This window comes from Varroa jacobsoni, unplaced genomic scaffold (assembly GCF_002532875.2).
Source record: "Varroa jacobsoni isolate VJ856 unplaced genomic scaffold, vjacob_1.0 scaffold_1428, whole genome shotgun sequence".
NCBI lineage: Eukaryota > Metazoa > Arthropoda > Arachnida > Mesostigmata > Varroidae > Varroa > Varroa jacobsoni.
Genome location: NW_019214330.1, coordinates 610801 through 632698, shown reverse-complemented (window position 1 = coordinate 632698; position 21898 = coordinate 610801). Strand labels below are relative to the sequence as shown.

Sequence of the window (21898 nt, the reverse complement as noted above, 5' to 3'; positions counted from 1 at the left end):
AGGTTGGTAATTATAAAAGCTACACTCACTATGGACAAGTCAATTGTGTCAGGTTTTTTCTGTATTTTCTGTTTCGCTGCTGCAGCATCGTTCTATCAGAGCATGACGCAAACGCTTCCTTCACTCGTGGCCTTTATCACCGACCCAGCCCGGCCCTATCTGCTGCTTAGAAGTCAATGAAGAAAATGGACCATCAGTGAAGCTGGTCGAGGCGAGCAAAGAACATAATTGAGTTTTCTTCTTCCGTTGCTGGGCCTGTTGGCGATGGCAGGGCCTCTTCCGGTAACTGGCTCCCCTCACAAGCGTTGTTTTCGTTCGTTGGCTATAATTCAGCTGCTGTTGCTGCTGCCATCGCCGAAGTCAGTTCCATCCGGTCGCTAGCTCCTTAGCCGTCTCTTGACGTAGTGGTGTTTTTTACACTTCCCTTTTTGTCTCCTTTCTGCGTCACGAATAGCTGTAGACATACAACCAATAACCAGTGGACAATGCAGCAGTCTGTAGTGAGACCACAACGGCGTTATTGGCCGTCGTTGTTAGTATCTAGGTTTGTTCGTTCTGTTCCTTGTCTTCGCGACCGTCCACGACTCAGGCAATGACTTGAATCGGCCTTTATTCGACGTTGTCACTTTTCTCTTTGAGCCTGCTTTCATCTCCCCGCTTTCTCGCCTATTTTCCGCTATCCAGAAATGTCCTTGTTGTGGGCCAGCAACAAACAGCTGCACGGCTGCTTACTACCTTGTGGATCATAATGGTCCGATTTTTCGTTGCACGCCCCTCAACCGAACGCCTGCGACGGACGCTTGCCTGTGTATGAGAGTGCAGGGGACAGTGAGAGAAACAGTCGCCCCTGCACCGGCGAAGACTAAAGAGATCAACAAGGTCGAGCAGGAAAGTCGATGGAATAGTGACAAGGACGACGAGTTGGCTGTAGAGAAGCCGTAGGGGGATGCGCGACGAAAAGAAAGACAAGAGCTAAGATTAGGGGGTCCGGCAGAAGCAGTCACCAATGTCGCTCCTCAATGGCTGCCGTCTACCAACAACGAGTTAACGCTAATGCTTCACACGCCTCCTGTAAGAGCAACGTGGGATAGAGCTGGCCGCTACGTAAACAGTACATGTGCGACCAGTTGTCGTGGTATTGGCCGAATAACCAACGTATAGGATGCGGTCAAAAGTTGTGTGTTAGTTTTGTCGACTAGTAGGTTATATAGGACAAACAGTAGATTCGACTTGTATGTTCAAGATTTTAACTTTCGGGGCTCTGTACACCGGCTATCTTCTTTTATAAGGTAAGGAGAACTAACCAGGTCGGGCGGGATCCCCTTCTTTGTTTCTGGTACTTTCGCATTTGTCTATATTTATGTGTGTTTGTGTATGTGTGTGTAGAGAATCGCCACGTATTTTTCACCTACAGAAGCTAGAGCTTGTCTGTCTCAGACCTATTTTGTCTTCCCAAAAATACTTGGACAGAGTAGAACACCCAAATACGACACGCTTTTTCTCTTTCTATGTTGCTTGTCTCTCTCGGAGATTCTCAAGCATTTATCAACAGAGGTGGCATAATACAGACATTCCTACTGCAAAGGCAAAGACCGGCCACGTCCGTTGCCTGATTAGCCTCGAAGACCGTAGCCGCAAAGATGACCGCAGTACTCAGCCTTTAGGCCACCCTTGTCTTGTTCACATCGTTTTCCTTTTTTAGTCAGTCGATCTAGCGGTGGGCCTCCTCTAATGCGGCCGTGCAGTGGAGAGCAATGCAGGAAAGATAAATACACAAAGAGAGCAAGAAAGAACGGAAAGTTAGCAGCGCAGAAGAAAAGAGATTAAGACGGGTAAGAAAATCATTTACGCTTTTTACAGTTTCATTGGTTAGCTCAGTCAGGGAAGACCTGTTTTTAGTTGGAGAAAATACACGGAATAATTAAGGACGCCACGCCATTGTTTTTCTATCACGGAGACGACCGCGTCAACGTATCCGCAACCGCGAATTGCTTACTTGTGAATGACGACAATGCGTTTTTCTTATTGATATTACTTGTTTTCTTTCACCCGTCACTTTTCTTTAGCTACCTTGTGTGCTCAACCCTTTGAATGGTTGCGTTTCCCAGTTGTTTACTTAGAGATATCCGTACATGTCTTTCGTTGTATGTTCTGATCCTTAGCTCGTTTTTTCCTTGAGTTGTTAAATCTACGGAGCTATGGAGAAGAAAGAGCTATAGCGGCTAAACGGACGCACAAAATAAAGAACAGATAACTGGGCTGGTTACTCTGTCTGCGGCTCACCCCTTTTCTTTCCGTTTATTCGATAGCTACTCCTTTAGGTTCTTCCATAAGTTCTTGCTGGCCTGCTGTTGGTTTTCTATCTATCGGTTTGACGTATAAAGGCGCGCACGAAATTAAGCACGTGCCTTTCGTCGTAATCAGCTGGCGCAAGGGCAACGGCAGCAACGTAGTCTATTGGATGCCCGCAGGTGGCACCCGAAGAAGACCTCATTCAGCCATGGAGTGGCTGTAACGGCAGTGGTGCTGGCGCAGTACTCCGGGTTCACTTATTCGAAACAGAGGACGAAGAGCGAATGGCTCAAACAAGCAGGGCACTTAGTTCTCCTTAGATGCCGCCTAGATTCTGGTGCTTGTGCTGCTGCTGTGGTAATGTCTACTAAATGTCTACTTAGATCAGAATTGGCTTCTCCCTAACCTACAGAATAACATAGCTCGGTTGGATTAGTTAGGTCTCAGACTTTCTTATCCCCATCCCGTCTTTCTCATAATATTCTTTTCCCACCCATGCGCTTCTCTTCCTCGCTTCATTATACTTTGTCCTTGATTCAACTTGTCATCCTTTAAACGTGTGAGCACCAACAATGGGCTGCGTTACAATTGAGCTCCCCTATTTCGAATACTGCCACATGTATTAGTAGCAATGCAACGATAAATATACCATAGCAAAATGGCAGAAATAAGCCCTGACGGTCATTGTAGCAGGAGCAGGCATAACAATGCGAAAAAAAAAGTCCTTTGTAGGCGCTGATCGTGATTGGATGACTCGGTCGAATCATATGAACGAGGCCGGTGCTTCACGGACGATGCTTGTGGAATTCGTGGACGATTCAGTAAAATGAATGTGTCTACATCTCCGCGAAAGCGCAGTGCCCCTGTTTCACATTAGGTTACTTCGTGCCACTTGAAATGTATCTCTATACTTGCTGAAGCCTTAGTCACACTTGTACTTCATGCCTCCAGATAACGGCGCGCATCTAACTGATATATCTTCGTGTTTGTATCAGAAGAAGTGAGTCGGTTACCTATGCGTTGGTCGTAAGAAACCGTTTCTGCAAACTCACAGATACTACGATAGGGTATATGTACCAGTCAGGCTGACAATACTGGTACGTTATCTAGATCTATTTATCTCAACATATCTGTACAAAGACCAACGCAGCTATTATTGCATGATCAATAATTTGTAAGTGTTCAACTATTGAACATGCAGTTGGCCATAAGGCGCCCTCGGCAACAATGATATATGCTAGCAAAAGGTAGTTCTTAGAAATGGACCGTTATGTGACATCTTCCATTGGCTTATAGTCGTAATATATGTACAGCTAGAGCTGATATATTCCTTAAAACTTAGACATAACTTGTTTTTATTTGTATACATGATTATCTATCTTTTGCCTTATCAGACACAACCTCGACGTTATCAATAGTTTTTTATTTTACGTTAGAACACAAGTTCTATGCGAATATAAATACCACTACTTGGAACCAATATTGATATGTAAAATAAGACTAAGTAACTTCCTTTACACTAATGCAGGACTGCCACTATCTAGATGTAGATGAAGACACTTTTGCAAAGTATCGATTATGCCTACCATTCCTTCGATCACTTAAACCGTCTCTCTTAATTCTGGTACCTACATCTAGCTTTGCCTTATTAATGTGTCGTTTTGTTAGTTTTTTTTTTTTTTTTTTTTTTAGCATTTGAGCCTTTTGCGACACAGCTTTTTCTATATGTATTTCCACACAGCGATCGCGTTGACGACAAAGGTTCAAACGGCTCACTCAGGCTGTTATCCAAAACAATAATCGTCAGTAATCCATTCTCAAAATACTGCTAAAATAAAATAAAAAATTACTTTAAGTCGCATCAAAACAAATTTTGAAGATATACTTAGCTTTAAAGGTGCGTTGTTTTTGATGCCCACTTAAGCCTACAACATCATCCGAATCTACGGAGGTACGAAAGGCAGCAGTCCAGTGTTAACTAACTTGGCTTGGAGTATTTCATAGCTTAACGATTCTGGAAACTGTTAGGTGCATACTGTGGCCTCGTAATCGCGGAACTTCCATGCATCGACTCTTTTTTCACGATTCAAATACGCAACCGTCCCCGGCTTGCACGCTCAAGTTCGTTTCATCCTACATACTTTTTTTAATCCTACCGCCAATTTTTCTCTCACGAGTGTCCCCACCTTTGGCTTCGCCGTCTGTTAGTTGTGACATAAGGGTCTCCTCACAACCAACCGGCATAACCAAGCACAATCAAGCTAACTTCTGCGAATCAGCGGAGGAGGCGAGAAACAGAGAAAAAAAGCCAAGCGAGTAGATCATGCTCTGCAAATGTTTACAGAAAGGGTATCCTTTTAAAAGGTACTGCACGTTCGCTAGCATCGAGTGGCGCTATGCTGTTGCTGCCTATGCACACACGTACATAAATCAAATAATTCTGTCGAGGTTGTTAATGCTGGTGGTCGCTTAGTAAATAAGAGCTCATTACTAAGTCGAATACGTCGCCAACCTTGGCATGGTTCCGCTTTTCTCCTTCTCTCAGACACACCGACACACTTACTCACCTGTTCCTTTTCACCATCTCCATTATACTTAGCAAAAAGCAAAAAACAAACCCAGAGCTCGAAGTAATCGAGGAAGCTGGGGGAGGATGGTGGGGGTAAATCGCAGTTTGTGCGTCAGCTATACAGTGCACGGTGAAAATCTAAGAGAAGTATGGACTGACGGATGTCACAAGCTGTAGAGAAATGGCGGCGACAGCTGTAACGGGATTTGTGTGGTGGCAACGACGGCAGTGACGACATCGACGGCGACGACGCTATTGAACCCATAGAAAACAAGAACGACGCATGAAGATGGGATAGGGAAGCCTTCCCAGGCAGGCGTTGATGACTGTGTAGAAGAAGTCGAAGGGTTGAACAAGTCTAGCTGAAAAAGAGAGTTCTTCGAGGGGTCAGGACAAGTAGCGGTGCGCGGTACAAAACAGTCTGAACCAATATAACAATGGTCGCTGGAAAAAGGAATAACAACACACAGCCCGCGGCAGCGGTTGGCAGAACTTACTGCTGAATGGATCATATGGTTGAAGCGCGAGCCACACCAGAAAAGTACTGGACACAACTGATGACGAGATTTTTCTTACGGCGAGGGCAAATGCTGGCGAGGAGACGGATGGGTACAGTTTACGAACGCTGGAAGGGACAGATTCAGAGAGAAAAAAAAAAAAAAGAATTCTACTGTTATGAGAAAAGAAGCTCAAAGAAATAGTAACTTAGTTTAGGGCTCGTTCTGTGTCTCCTTATATGAATCAACACTAAACGCCAATTGTCAGTCGAGTTCCCGGTTCTTGATGTAAAAGACGCTCTCACTGGTTAGTTCTATGCTAAGGAAGTGCTCGACGAGCGCTATGTCATTATGGGCCGCCAATTTCGTACGCACATGTTGTGCATGTTTTCTGGTGGAACGTACAAAATTTACGTGTTTCCTAGGAAACCATACGCGATTCAAATGCATATGAAAACGTATGCTAATAAAGAAGTCTATTTGAACTTTACAAACAATGTGATTCTCGTTATATTCCTATAATAAATGTGAATTCAAGAGCATGCCAACTGGCAAACGTAAATGAACCGGATCTGAAAAGCTTTCCAAGCCATTTACAATCTAATCTAATATATATGACATGGTAGGTGATTAACACTGTTATTTTTGCAGAAAATGCCAAAAATTGCTCAGCTAAAAACCTATTTTGTCTCTCTGTACGGTTTAAAGTCACAGTGGCGGAGCGCTTATCCACGTTTCCGATACCTGGGACCCGTGACACTTATGACGCAGCTCCCGCTGGATTTTGGCTGTGGTACTAAGAATCAGACATCGACATCAAAAAAACGAAAAGACGCCAGCCAAAGACAGGGGATCCTTTTTTAAGCAGGCCACTGCTTATTGGGTCGAGCTCCCCATCTAGCAAGCCGGAAGATACTGGTGGTACTTTGGTGTTTCGAATGCTGAGTAAGGGTCTGTGAAACGGTGAGTGTTTCGTGTTTAGAATAAGAAGCCACTGCTAACTCGGCTTCTTCCGTTCCTTTTTCGTCGTTGTTAGAACCGGCATCTCATCGCTTTTATCGATTTCATCCATCCGTTGCTGTCCCACATCTTTCCTTGTGCGACATCTACGTGGGACAGGATCTAGCTTTTGACGAAATGGATGACCCCATCAACGCGCTCCGACAATCGGTGAAACTTTAAAAGAAGTGAAGAACTAATTCTAGAAAGCACTATAGCACACAATAACAGCGAAGACAATAGCAGGAAACGTTCACATCTACGAACGGTTGCGGAATCAGTAAGTATATTGCCGAATAACTAGTAAACATCGCTAAAGAGAAAATCCAGCGCTTGCGCCGAAAAAGGATGCCGTCCATCACCAGGAATAGCCGCGCGCGAAACGTCGATAGAAGAAGAGGCAAAATGATGTCTTCTACGTTCCTTCCATCATCTTCACAGTGCAGTACATGTCCTAATCAGATATACGTTGCCGATTGACAGAGCTATTGTTTGGCAAAGTAAATCGTTCCTTTAGGCTCAAGAAAATCGTGCAAAGCTATTGTAATTACAATTATATTCAATGGACACCGATTTACGTCAGTACAAATCTTGATTACGTTCACTCGTCACAGGTAGGCCAGCGATTTACTAATATTTTATACATTAATGCTAAGCCTTTTTTTAAACTAAAGATGCGTTTATTTAGAACCGAGGCGAAGCTAAATTTGTTTCTTTAAAGAATATGAATGTACGGACGCCCAATATAGATAGTGCGAGTGTTCTTTACGTTTGTATTTGTATACATTGCTTTGTTTCTATTAGGCACGAATCACGTTTATGTACAGTAGCACTACGAGCTTTTTCGTCGTGTTTGTGATGTCCAACTTCGTAGGATCTAACGAATTGTAATGATAGTAAACATTCACTCATAATCAATTTTCTTATAATCGGTAAAAAGTTCCTAAAACAATATTAGCACATTTTAAGTATAGGTCAACTTCCTGAATTCATGTCCGGTTCAAATAGCTTTTCACTCCATTGTTTTTCCTCGATCAAGCTTGAAGACAGCTTGCGGTGAAGGAGGTCCAAGATAACTAGCAAGTACAAACGTCCCTTGTTCCGATGTTGTCTTAGCTGGATGCACTCATCCACGAATATAGTAAATTCATAAAATGAGACTCTAGTCATTGTGGTTAGATTCAAATAAATAGAAGTTCGTTATCACAATCTTCGGAACATTTAGTAATCTTCATCTTCAATGATGACTCAACCCACATGATTGCTAGCACGATCAGGTCAGGCTAACCTGGACGCGAACACCTTACGTCCGCGTGATGAGGAGTTCGTACAGACGGCTAGAAGGACCAAAGCTTCTATAATTCGTTACGCTAACATCAATACACCAACCAATTTACATAGCAATTTTCGCAGTTCTTTTAGAATAAAAGTTCAAATACGTTAACTTGCGTAATTCGAAAATGGGTATAATACTTTTAACGCAATTATAATGGGAATCTATAGAGAGTCGCTGTAGGAGGACTATGATAATGACGGAATATTAGCTACCAGCAGTGTCTAACAGGTTGGTTGAGCAACGCAGATGTTCTCACTTACTTTAGGGTGAGATCTATTTAAGATGGCATAGTTATATAGGGAGAAAACATTTAATATGCCCGCTTGAGGAATCAGGATCATACGATGGGCTGCTGATGTCTAGCTATGTCTAGCTCAGCATTGATAGTATCCGCTCCCGCGTATCTTGAAAGCGTGCTTCGAAATAAAGTACTGCTCTATACTGATGAAACTTTCTTCAATAACCCACATGTATGTATCGTGAAGTATAAAAATGTAAATATTCTTACTACAACTTTGACTGCAATGACTGTATCTTCACAACGAACCGATTGTTACCTAGTTCTGCTGGGTGCTCCTGAGCTAAAGGCTATCAATTCTTTACTACCTTCCGGGTAGATATTTGAACCATGAGGATGACTGGGATTTGTTCCTGTACGGCTAAGGGCGTGGTGCAATCCTTTTCAGTTTATTGAAGACCCTTTTGATACTCCTTGCTTAAATTAGCTTGGGTGCAAGTATTACTAAAATTTTGTAGTTCACAATACGATCAAAATTTCTAGTCGACGCATCGCAAGCAATAAGACTAGTGACAAAAAAAAAGTTAATGAAAACAAAAATAAGCCCACACCATTTTGACGCCGCTCATGTGTAATTAAACTGGGTGATTTAACCAATCAGATATATTGGCAATTAAATGAAAAGCGGTATAATTGCGCAGTGCGTACGTACTTGATAAGATGGGCTGTTCAGGGTCGCTATGACATCGGATCCTTAACCGTGGGGTCTCGGGTTCGATACTTATCTGAAACTCTGTGATATATTCAACTAGCGATTTGAACCTTGCACCCCAGCTCACTGTACAGTTGATTTTGACAAGCACGAACGTCATTGTGTCCTCTACCTGTAACGTTTTCGAATTTAGACTAAGCCATGTCGTAGGCATCCTCCGAGGGTTTTGACGCTTAGAGCTTTTATTTCTTTGAAAAAACAAATAATAAGATCTAATAATAATAATAAAGAATAATAATAAGAAGAATAAATAAAAAAAATAAAGAGATCTAATAATTTTGCTATAAGATGAGCAATTTTTATCGTCAATATGCATCATGGTTTTTTCGACGTAACCTTTTAGAGGCCAGTAAATTTAAGTTAGTTGTCTGGAAAGAACTTAGAATAACCATCAAATTCATTAGTTCGTCCATTCTGGTAGTGCGAATCAGCTGTATCTGAGATTCTATTCATTGGTTTCAGCGATTGTGGTTGCTTCCATTTTTAAAAATAGAGGCAAGCTACAGGATGGCCGGAGATGTCACTGATATCTATATTTTTAATAAATTAATTTTAACTTATCGGGAAAAGAGGATCGTTCCGATACTTATCCGGATTGTTCGCATTCGTTCTTTTCAGATTGGTGGGTAAATAAGGCCTGTTTCATTATTGCCTTCCGCTTCCAAGTGCGCGTTTACCGATGGCCGACTCTAATATGGACGCTTTAACGCTGGATTTTTATGGGTTCGAGAGGATCGCAAAACTTCAAGTTTACTTCGGGCTCATAGATGGGTTTATCGGGAGACAAAAACAGCACTTTCGACGCCTGCTTTACTTCGCGTTCTTTGCCGGTGTAAAAAACATATGAAAGCAATCCAGGAAATTAGTTCAGCACACGGGGAGCGCTTTGTAGCGGAAAAGCCTGGTCCGACTATGCACTTCCAGAAGTGGGTCGGCGAATAGGAAAGGTCGAGCCGTGTGCGTTCATTAGACTGAAAATGGTATTCTCGCACTTAGCAATCCGCCCTCGAGAAGTTCCTTTAGATATAACGTATTCGTTGTACGCGCCATACCTACTAAGGGCTGTCTTCGCAGCCGGTTGACCCCGAAGGAAGACGACTAAGAAGTGTTCACAATGCCGGCTTTCTTACTTGACAAACCCTTCTTTGAAGAACTAAGTAAAGTAAAATTTGTATTATTCTTTGTTATATTTGTATTATTTGTAATATTCGCCTTATAAGAGAAGCAATAAAAAGCTCTTTAATAATAAAAAACATCAAGAAAGCGTCAAGTAACAAAAAATATATAAGGGACTGGTAAATAAAAACAAATTCTACATTTGCGCCGAGACTTACAGATGGCTATATTTATATGCCCACATTTCCATATAAAATTTTATTTAGAATTCCCTTTATATGTTTTCTACGCTTGACTTCATCGACGGCAAGGAGTTTATTGTCAAATTTACGAGTACAGGCCTGCATCGATGCGCGTGTGCTCTGCTACGAAACTGAAAAAGGTTTTGATCACACATGCATGTAGTGAATCTCTCAATATGATTAAAGGAATCGAAGATTCATATCCGCACGTTTGTCAGACGTATGCTGAGTTGAGGTCTCTTTTTCATTGAGCTAGTGGACAGAAAATGCGCTAACAAGGAAAAAAAATGACTAACTCTTCCTGAACTGAAGTCTTGCTAGCATCTGTACGTAAAGCGATTCAAGACTCGGGTTCGAGGTACTACACTACCTTTCTTCCACCCGATGTCTCTGGTGAGATATCCGCTATCCTCCATTACTTAGATGATTGAAGTATACGTTTGATTCGTTACCTATAGTATTAAACTTGGATAACTCCAGTATGAATACGAACTGCAATCGTGTAGTTCATTATTCGTGTGTCAGCTTTCTGCAGCCAGCTCTGAAATTAGCTCAGCAAGTCATTTTAGCCACCTTTTGTGCCTGGCTAAGAAACACTCCGTACCTTATGTTCAGGCTAGGGGGCGTACATTGCTCGCCACACGATCAACTGAAACCTCAGTAGCGAGTGAAGTGTTTTACGATTGCCGGTCAGCTCGGTAATAATACTCGGATTCACAGAACGATTACGCCAGTAGAATTAGCAGACAAACCTCGCTTGGTAAGATAAACTTTTTAGAGCATTGCTAAATCACTTATGTGACGACCGCCGGTAACTGAAAGATGGAGGAACGCCAGTTTTTGCTTCGGCAAAACAGAAAACAGCAAGACGCCCCTGTTCGCACTTAAAGGATTTCTAATACGCCAAGCATGGGTCGTAGCATGCAGGAGAAACTTGTTCGAAATCGATTAAAAAGCCAAGCGCTTCTAAAGCATTCCCATTGCTTAATAGACGCTCTTTGGATGGGTCAACATCATCTTAACTGACAATTGTTAGGCAGTTTCGTAATACGATGTGCTAAACATAAGTCTTTATGATATTGCAGATATGACAAACCAAGCATAAGAAGTCCGTACACAGCTTTGCTGACAGTTCTTGGAGTAGCCACTTATGGCTACCAGTCATCTACGATCCGACTGATACTATGCTTCCTCACGCAGTTGTACAGCGTATTCCAATATGAAAGTTCACACGGTTATGGCCAGTGAGAAAGGGCAGAAAAGGACAATTGTGCTTGTACTAACTCCTTCCTATAGGTCGCCTGATTTCCCTATATTCACCCTTTAGCTAAATATGTTATTCAGTACTTTTTACCTATCGTAACTCATAAACGAGTGAAGATGAAAACATACATCAAAGTCTGTCTTTACTGTTGCCCGATAGCCGCATATTCGATTGAGATGTCCTCACAATTCTATTAGGGTCGACTTCAAACTTCAATTTGCCTTCTCGTCACATTATTTGAAGTTTGATCGAACTCGTTTCTCTGATGGCCGCTTTTTTGAAGCTACAGCAATAGCTGACATCTACGAAACACGTACGAAAACCACATAAGAGGCATATCTTACACATTTGTATATGACGAATATCTTTATTATTACCAAAAAAAATGCTTACTGCAGAGAGATTCGCACATACATATTGCTACACGAAACGTAACTTCTACTTATAAATTTAATGCAGAATGACTCCATCCGTGCCGTTAGGCACAGCCTAGTGTGAAAATGGCCTTACCATGAAGAATCTGGATCGTTATAAATAATTTGTATACAAAGGCCATTTTTCATTCATATAACCGAAGGAAGCAAAGCTCTTTGCAGAGGAAACGCATATATATACTTTGCTTTATGCTAGTGGTGTATATTTCATAAGTAGTAACGACGGAAACTGAGGAACCGACTATTCGATCCCATACACATGCAGTCAGCTCGGTAGCTATCAGTTCATCGCTTGCTTGTTCTGTTTACTCTGAAGATTGTTGATCTGGGATGTGGCAGAAGTGAGCAATCGTTTTTTATTTGTTAAGCACATAGGATGTTCTGATGAGAGCAAAGTTCCGCTGAAGTTAATTGTCAATGTCGTCATGTGTCAGATATACAATCGGCCCTAGGAAGAACTATTTACACAATCAAATAATATCAAAGTCGCCTGTAAAGCATACAAATATGTACAGAATTGAAACTTATATCGTAGTATTTATTTTGGCTGCAACACCGTACACAATTGAAGTTAGACGTAGAAACAGCTGAGGAACAGTTCTGGCAGCCCCTATTATACAGTTGAAGTACCTCACGAAAGTGCCGAGGATAATGTTCATCTCAACTGTTGCGGTAAAATGCGTCAGTGTTGGCAATAATGTATAGCGTTCAAATATGATAAAAAATCTGTGTAGACATTAGATGTTGTCTAGCCTTGCACAATATGGCAGTGCATTTATCTAACAGAATTATTCCAGGTCCTTTCCGTCTCAGCAGTATTCGTATTTTTTTTTGTTCAAAGTGACCCCTTTCATTTGACGGTATAATAAATTTAAAGCCAATCAGCCAAAGCTTAGGGTACCATTTTTCAATGATGGAATTTAGTGTATTATTTAGCTAAAGAATTGTATTCTACTGACTTCAAAGTAACTTTCAACAATTTAACTAACTAACTCACTATATCGACACCGTTTGTATCTGCTCCTCTTCGTCCTATCAAAGGCCGCATTCTGTTCCTGAACCAGACAGTGGTGTTACATTCAGTAAATTAAAACGTACAGTCTAGCTAACGTTGAACGTAGTTCAGTTCCCCTCATAGCCAAGGTTTAGCTGCGCTCGAGATGACCTACTCAGCTAGCCACCTCTGACTGACTGTTCTTTATGCCTTCTTGTAGGCTATTTTAGACGACGTGTTTTGTATCACCCTGCGAGTCATCCTAGAGCAGCAGTCCACTGGACCTTAACATTTTTGTGCAATTGGTGTTTTCTCTCCAGCGTAATGTTCGCAAATGACACGGCTTTCAGAAGTGGTCTAGGACAGCGCAAATGATGTGTTTTCTCATCCGAGCAAAAGGCGACGGGGCCTGCCAGGTCTAGTCACTGCCTCCAATGTCAACCATTCCATGCGGCCAGCCATGTGGGGTAATAGGTCAGGCCATAGCGTCTCACTTGGGTACCTTTTCGCTTTGCGCGCCTGCGTCAGTCCGAAGACACTGAACCTGGCACACTCGCTTGTGAAGCAAAGGTAACACACTTGAGTCCTGCCGATGGCGCGATGCCTCTCGGGCGCTCTACGCTGTCTTTTTTAAGACTCGTCGTAGTTTTGGAAACGCGCAGCGCAAACGGTGAAAAAATGAAAGGCAGCGAAAGTGAAGAGCTCACTTCACTTAGCCCACGCGTTCCGCACGCGCATGTGGAGCGGGCATAATAGCACATGCGGATGTGTGTGTCCATGTATGCGTATGTCTGTATCCATGTGCCGGTCTTCTCGCAGCGAGTGGTTTTAAGGACTGAGGCTTTCTAGTGCGTCGAAGAGCGAACTGTCACTCGCTCGATCGCTACTACGTTGCACTGAAACGCGCAGCACTGGCTCGCGCGCCGTCAAAAGTTGTCGGCGAAAAGGGTTCCATAGAAATAGAGTGGCACGGGATATATAGAGGAAAAGGAGACACAGTTCGTTGTATATGCAACGGTCAGGCCATTTCTTCGTACTACAACTGTAAATCAACAGGGCAGGATAGACGGCACTAAGAAGAACCAAGAAATAGAAAAACGAAGGGGACAGAGGAACTATCCTTGAAACTTGTCATTATCACACAGCGTTGCTGCGTAGTCGAGCAACGTGCTTGCTAGGACAGCTAGCGGTAAGTTCGCAAGCTCACGAGGGTACAAACCGTGGCCAGACCATCCAGGCTGTCATCGACTCCGGAAAAGTGTGAAGATGCTTCACAACGAACATAAACGCTTCGGTCAAAAGGAGGCCAGCAAAAGATTTGGTCAAGAGAAGCAGGTCTGAAACAACAATGGCAAGAGTCGCCAGCCAGCCAGCCCCCGCTAGGGCCACCTGCGTTACTGTTGCGAGTCGGCATCGGCCTCGGTATTCCCAACAGACGTTACGTTACACGAACAAGGAGCTACATCCTATCCTAACTAATAATCTACTTCGTGCTTGACAGTGGCGAAAAAAGCCAGAGTATCTTGCTCGCCGCTTTTGGACGCGAACGTTGCCTTGGTAGGCTATTACCTCGTACGTACGACAGAGGCCACAAGCTTGCGGCTGGTTGGCAAGATACTAAGGCATTATATTAACGTAGAGGGTTCAGACAGGTGGTCAGTCAAATATACCTATGAAGCTAGTTGACTAGAACAGGCGAAAAAGCATAGAGGACATAAAATGTTGGAACATTGGCATTGATTCGCTGTCGTCTGTGTAAGTTTCACAGCGGGGGCCAACTTTCGGGACACACAAAGGGGAGGGGGGTACCGTGGACTATAAGCTTCTCTTCTTGGTTGATTGGCTGAAAAAATGTTCGCCTTAGCAGGACCAGGGAACATTCACGTTTGAGTTCAACTCAGTATTACCAACAGCATATTCGTAAGCTAGATGCTGATCAAGTTCTTGAAAAGGGCGGTCTATGAGGACAAAAAAGAGTTCCCAGGCAAATTGTGTAAAAGGTGCTATTAGACGGGCGAAAGCGTCCATACCAAGGCATTTACAAATTGCTAGAAGTTCGACAAAGAATAGGTTGACATTTGCTAGAACACTGTTCCTTACGATACAAGACTTGCTAATCCTATTCCTTAGCGTTCTCTTCTAGCGAAAAAGCGCTGGTATAATTTTTGATCGCACAAATGATGCCTTTTAAAATGCAGTCTGATTGAACCGCGCCGCGTAGTATTTACGTTCGGTGAGTCCGTACAAAAAAATTTTTTGCAAATAAAATATCCGAGCTTTTGCAGTGTTTTGATGTATAGATAGATTGTTTTTCTGTTCATTTGTTTCCGAAATCGGAGATCAAGAGGACCGCACTTAGATTATTTCGATCACAGTCGTCACTGTTGCCCGGTTAGCATCATAATCCGAGCCTAGCCTAAATTAGGCGCAGCTGTTAAAGATTGAGATGCTAAAATATCTATACAAAGGAGAAAATAGATCAATGCCCGGTTCCCATTTGCCATTGGTTAGCATATGCTGAGCTGTTCGCGATCGCCTCCCACATGAACGGGCAACGCATGCGTGCGTTTGATTTAAAGTTAAAATATAATGTAGAATAAGGCATATCTATGGGCAATCTGTTCATTCGTCTCAATTAGCCAACCACACTGAGAGATTGCAGAAAAATGTTATCAAAAGAGCACATAGGCTTAGTATCAAAAATCACTTCTTTTCATCGTACACATAGGGTTATCTTATTCTATATCGAAATGGCAACTGTGTGGAAAACGTGCTGCTGAATAAAGGGCTCGGTTCTCTTGATTCGTCTTTTATTTGTATAGAGTATTTTTTTTAGGATCATTCAACTAGGCTTGGTCCAATGTTCAGGTTTTTCAGTGATTTTCTGTTGGGATTTCAATAAGATTCCGAACAGAAGCTTAGAAACATCTTCAAGGCTATACGCACTTTAAAATATGAAGCTTTTTGACTAAGAAATTATGCCTAAGTGCCCTTCCGTTCTTACTGGATAGCGTTACACACGTGGATTTACAGCACCTTTGACCCATAATAGCTTCTAATAAATATAAGATATTGTGGCATGTTTTTAATTACCTATTTGCGCCGCTAAGGAACATCCACAGTGCCTAACGGTATCTACGTTTATTCTACGTCTATAGGGTTATAGGTGTTTCTTTAATGCAAAAAAAATACGGATTTTTAAGAATTGTTGGCACAATTAAGATTCCCAAATTAGATTAGGCTAAATCGGGTCTTACAACCTCCCATCAGCTGCCCTGCAACAATACGAAGTAAGGCATCTGTATGTTATGTTTATGTATCAGAGTCGCTTCCAATCTGAATGTGTCAAAGAATGTGATAAGCGATGCATAAAAGCTCAACAGCCCAGTGGCATTAGTGCCAACTGGATACAACAAAAATATCGATTTTTTTAAAAGTAAGGCCGATCTCTTTGGTGGAAGAACTCTAAATTATTCCCTCTCGACATGGAACATCTTTCTTAAATAAAAAGAGCAGTCATGCCTCCGGAAAACGTCTGTCAATTGCGTTTAACCTGTTTTAGAAGTCTATTCTGGATAATTAAGCGGATACAGCAAGAGGTGTCTGGGATACTCTGGAAAATAGGGTGATAAAAACGAGAAGGTTGGGTAAATACAGCAAGTACAAGGTATAACCTTCCAGGCCGGTCTTGCTACCGCTGTTCCGCAACTATTTTAATTAGGTTTTTTATCAAATCGTATTGTTTCTCCATCGCAAAGTATTCGTTTCCCATTACGTTGCATCTTGCCTACTCGGATCACGGAACATCTACCTAACCAAGCTAGACGATATCTTGGTGTCACGAAAATTGTATTACTATTTCCGCGTGTCTAAGCTCAAATAAGAAGCAGCCTGACCTTTTTTTAGCAAGAACACACAGTAATCCATATGCGAGAGATGAGCAGTTTCATCTGGGACAGAGAACAGAGCGACCGTCATCGAAAGGTTAAGTACTTCATCAAGAGCAATGTAAACAGACCTAATGTCAAGGATGGTATAGCTACGATCAACATGCACTACGATGTACGTCTACATTAGCAAAAAAGGAACGCTACAAATATTTGTGTTGGCTAATAGTAATACTGGATAGCCACAGTTGTTTCACGCAATACACAGAATAGCTAAAAATAATACTAACAACGACTCCTACGTCAGTTTAGAAAACGTCACTCTAAAGTCTGTATGGGTAGATACACGTAATCCTGAATTTGTTTCGCTCCTACGCATTGTTTTAGGCCGCTATACTATATATAGGGATCGGAGAGCGAATTCAGTTTGGATGACAGTTTTTAGGCTAATGGGAGGTTCTAATATTAGCAGTTCATTCTATGTTGTCGTCATCAACAACACGGCTTTCGAGGTAAACACTGGACGGGAACGGCAGCCGGAGCGGAAAGCGGAAGTTGTAGCAGAGAGATAGTCAGGGACAGAAGGGCGAGAATAGACAGGAAAATACAGGACGCCCCTGTTCTAGTCCGATTGTATTCGGGAAAAACCAACTCTAATAGAATGCGGACATTCTCAGTATGTTGCCATTTTTTATTAGTATTGGGGATGGTGCCTTCCTGCTACCGCTGGATCTGCACGAACCTTTGCACCCTTTCGTCCTTCGCTTGCTTCAAGACGTACGACCAATCGTCGTAAGCGACGTCATATGCCAACCCGGGAAGGGACACATGGACGCGCATCCCAACTGTATCAAGACCTATGTACGTAACCCTGTGTTTTTACCTTCGCAGACGCTTCGGGAACTCAAATGGTTGGCAGAAAGTTGAAGACGGTACCAACCGCAACAACGGCAGCAGCAACACTACGGACTCGTCCACTTACGACTTCGGTTAGGCGTCACCTATGCACAATTTTTGTAGAGCATTAAAAGAGATACTTCGGTTATACGTTGGTTGCATTCTAATATTCACAGAATACGCGGATTGAACTTGGGTCGATTCGATAACCCCGGGCGCAGCCATATTTCAAGATATTTTTCCTTGCTTTCACGCTCCCGTTGTGACTTGAGAGCTAAATGGCCGCTTGAAGCATCCACTTAACCTCGATGAATGCTGACTCACATGCTTTCTCTCCTCGAACAGCCCGTTCGTACCAACGACAGCTGGAAATTGCTCGTTGAACCAATCACAGGTAATCTTTCCTTGAACGATGTGTTGGCTTCGTTCCGAATGTTTGTTGAGACGGCTGCAAGTGTCAGGTCATTCTTCGTCGATTGGTCGTGAAAAAGTAATTCTACTCGTTGTGTGGACTGAGCTAAGCCCAAATGAAAGTTACGCCGTCCGGATAGGGAGTTCAAGATGGCGGACAGATGAAGCGAAGGGATTAAAGCAGTTGTCGGTGAGTCTGTTCGAATTGTCGCGATCTCGGTTTATCCGGCAAACCGGCAAAAGTTTATCGATTGACTAGGTAAACGCCATGACGAAGAATCCCGCGCAGACGTTGAAGGAATCTATTGCTAGAGAAGGTGAGGATTAGATGCTGCTGTCGAAAAGAAGCTTTTTCCTAACCTTTCGTCGCAATGGTGACGATTTAAAAACGGAATCCCTGAAATGATTCATTTGGTGGTAAGGGCGAACTCAGTCCAAGTAGATGCTGGCTTTTCCGATGGTTCGCCGCAACATAAACCAAATAAGGTGCAGTGCACAGGAGAGAGCAATTAAACGACTAGAAAACTACAAGAGGAACTTAAATTTTTTTTATCTGTGTCTAGAGAGGATTTTAAATGGGAATCGCTCCACGTATACCGGTGAATTCAGTATGCATAAAATAAATTGGTGGAACCTCCGAGCAATCGACGCAACGAGGAACGACGCAATCGAGATGTCGTTGTCAATGCTGCCTGCAATTATTTTTTTAACTAAAAAGTGTAGGAATGCAACGTTATACGATACCATCTACTTTTCAATCAATTGGTGATTGACTAGTGTCAGTCATAAACTAGTATATATTGTCTGCTTCAACTGAGATTTAGCAGTTACATCCACAATAACTTCTTCGCGCCTGTAAGCCTTGAGAAACCATATGTTATCAGTAGACCAACTAAATAATTGGAGCCGTACGGTCGGTACCGCACTTAAACATTCGTTCAGATTAAGCGCTAAAACCCGTCCTCAATTCTTATACGCATTCAGGTGTCAGTTGAAAAGGATATTTTGACCTGCGCGGTTTATTAGACGCTTTTCAAACGAGCTGCTAGTAGACACTCGAGAGAGCGATCAGCTGTTGAAAGAGGCAGAGATCTCCGAAAATGAACAGTATATGATATTCTTCAAGTCCACCGTCATGTAGTTTGACACAGGAAGACTTTGCTAGGCTTCGCCAGCATCGGCTTGTTGGACAGTTTTACGTAGCTGTGCGAGCTCGCGGACGAAATGAGGAGACCACCTGATCTTAGGCGAGCGGTCTCGCGGAATCGGCCAAGGCCCGGTCAGAAGCAGTACGATGAGCCTGTAGTTGGCCCTGACGAAATGGAGTTTGACGGCTGATTTGGGATCTAAATGGGGCCTAGAGGGGCTGCAGATGAGGGGGTACAGGGTGTTATAGGTGGGGCGCGGTCCATCCGCTCAGAACCCTCAGCGTTCAGTGGTCCGTGAAGATGGAGACCCGAGCTGATTGAACATCCATACATCGCGCTACCACTTAACTGGACTCATTGTGCTAGGGCGAGCGGCTGACTGGGAACTGAGGGTAGACGGGGAAAGGCAGCTGAATTAGGCACGAACAGAGGGGACCCTTGAGGCGACGACCAAACGAATCCCCGACATACCGACCGATAGGCCTATAGCGAAAAAGTACAATGTGCTTCAATGTTCATCAAGTTCCTCTTACCTTAGAGCTGCGATAGATGATAGTATGAGAGAGCCTGAGGCGGCTTGATATGGCTTGGAAGGATACACATGTCTTGTGTGACACTGAGGTTCACAATGGAGAGGACGAGTCAATCGGAAGACAGAGTGGATGCGAAGAGAAGGGTATCCCCCTTGACGCTAAATTGCGCGCAAGAGAGGTAGCAGTCATCGACTGACACGATTAGTGCCAACAACACTTCGAAAAATTAATTTCATTTAGCTTTGCAACAATCGCTTGTTTAGCCGTTGATAGTTGTGGTATACTTTTCTATAGAGGATCAGAGAAGGACCATTTAGTTTTTCAGAAAGTTTTAAAGGTGTCTTTGCTCTACAACCCAGAAAGAGACCGGAAGGTGTGCGATGTTTACAGAATTTGGATGAAGAACACTGTGATTAATGTCAGTACTTCTATCGAATTTCGTCAACAACGGAAGTTATTCTTCGTCTGTTTCTCTGGCTGCATGCAACGGTCGCATAAGGCACAAACTCAACATTTGGTTATAATTTAATTGGATTAACAAGTATGTCCCGTTTCTGCTGAACATTTATAACGTCAATAAAACTTCAACAAATATTAGAGATTCAAAATTCCTTGCAATTTTACTATCACCGGCTTCGCACGATTGCAATTTCTACGCAATTGACGTCACGCTTTTTATCCAGCTAATCAAAACAGGCGTAAAACCGGAACAGTGGCTTGATACTTGACATTTCTTAAGCTCCCCAGCATCCGTTCGGCCTTGCACCCTTTCGAACTTGTCTGCATGACATGGGTTTGAAAGGATGCAAAGGGTTTGAGAGATATAAAGAGTTTACATGTTCCTCTATCAAGTATAGCATATATCTGCTTGGGCCGTTACCCCAAACCGACCATTTTTCTGAGGGTGGTGAAGGCCTTACCTTGAATCACGAAGGCGCTCCACATGGCCACATGGCATTTTGGCCAACCGCTCACACACAAGAAAAGGGGGTGTGGATAACGTACGCAGTGTAATTAATGCGTCGTATAGTTCGTGACATCGTACGTCGTTGGAGTGGTTTCCTATTCCCGTCAAATTAACGAGCATTCACTACGCGGCAGGCACGGCGCTGTCGCAGGATCACACGGGCAACTGCTTTCTTCGTCAGTAGCATCTTGAGAGTACATCACCACGGTTATCTCTCATTGTTGTACTTTGTGGGATGCAGCGCGTTGGAGGCAAGCTTTCCTTGTCCTCTTTTCTCAGCATGGACAGCTGCCATCTGACAGGACTAACCTTTTTCAGGCAGCCTCAGCAGCGAGACTAACTAACCCTGACTTCTCGTCTACGCTGGCGCGGATAATGCAGCGTGGGTCGCAGTATGCCAACTGTTAGCCCGAAGCCGTACCGCCGCCAACAAGAGTGCGCAATTCGTGGGCAGTACGGACCGCAGATAGCCTCTAGCACGCTAAGCAAGCCAGCCTTCTAACAAAGATATTCCAAGTGGCGGTGCTGTCAGAATCACAGATTGTTCGGTATGTTATTGGTCTACAATGGCTGGGCAGTTGAACGCCGGGGATTCCATGTGCGGCTGGAAAGAATCTGCCTGTTCTCTGTCCAAGGCGGCCAGCGACGGGCGGGAGGAGTCGTACTGCACAAGAGTACCAAGTCCATTCGCATTATATTGCTATGCTACTACTGCAGTTCTTGTGAGCACGCTCGAACTTCTCTCTAATCCCGCTGCGCGAGTCGGGTAGCCAAATAGGCCCGAAAGCAAGTCAACAGACCAAGCATCCCTCGCTTTTCCCTCCCTAAAACTCTAACAAAGCTGCCACGTCGCGACAAACGGCCCCATATGGCGACAACACATACTAGTCGCGGCTCTATGGTCTCACTCGACTAACATCCGCTGTAACTCAACAACGAAGGCTTGATGCTCCTTCGGCCTATTCGCGGTCGGCGTTCCTCGTGTCGTATACGCACAATGTAGCCGGATGACAATGTCCCAACAAAATAACTCGAGAGCGTTAGTCATAGCGCCTGTTGGTTTACAGAAAGCAAAGATATGCACGAACAGGTAGATGGTTTGCGTGAGAGGCTTGAGCACCACGTAATATACTTGAGGTGCATCAACGAATGAATGGTATTCAGTCTGAGAAATCTTATCGTTCAAAAGTATTCAGTGTTGAAGGTGTTGAATACTATGAACATCCGCAGCTCGTAGGCTTTTGATTGCTAGATGTTTTGTTAAATTAATTTTCTTGCATGTTATTTTGATCTTTTATATTT

The 21898-nt window shown here is 43.3% G+C and overlaps 1 protein-coding gene and 1 long non-coding RNA gene across 5 annotated transcripts; one reads left to right on the top strand and one right to left on the bottom strand.

Moving 5' to 3' along the window:
• The first annotated feature begins 1211 nt into the window (after window positions 1-1211).
• LOC111269976 (uncharacterized) lies at window positions 1212-10036 on the top strand. 2 transcript variants are annotated; one of them, XR_015314741.1, is made up of 2 exons: window positions 1212-1289; window positions 9322-10036. It is a non-coding gene; the product is annotated as an uncharacterized LOC111269976 (long non-coding RNA). The 2 variants fall into 2 exon arrangements; XR_015314740.1 differs by lacking the exon at window positions 1212-1289 and adding an exon at window positions 1301-1832.
• Window positions 3642-21258, bottom strand: LOC111269974 (uncharacterized). 3 transcript variants are annotated; one of them, XR_015314739.1, is made up of 4 exons: window positions 20550-21258; window positions 8644-8815; window positions 5021-5486; window positions 3642-4235 (listed from the first exon to the last, which is right to left on the bottom strand). XR_015314739.1 is itself a non-coding variant. In XM_086972319.1 (3 exons), exons 2-3 carry the CDS (start codon window positions 8801-8803, stop codon window positions 5434-5436), a joined length of 213 nt encoding a protein of 70 aa, XP_086828445.1. In that variant the 5' UTR covers window positions 8804-8815; window positions 20550-21258; the 3' UTR covers window positions 3642-5433. The 3 variants fall into 3 exon arrangements, 2 of the variants coding, with proteins under 2 accessions (XP_086828445.1, XP_022705670.1); XM_086972319.1 differs by having other exon boundaries at window positions 3642-5486; XM_022849935.2 differs by lacking the exon at window positions 8644-8815 and having other exon boundaries at window positions 5359-5486.
• Window positions 21259-21898: the final 640 nt, after the last annotated feature.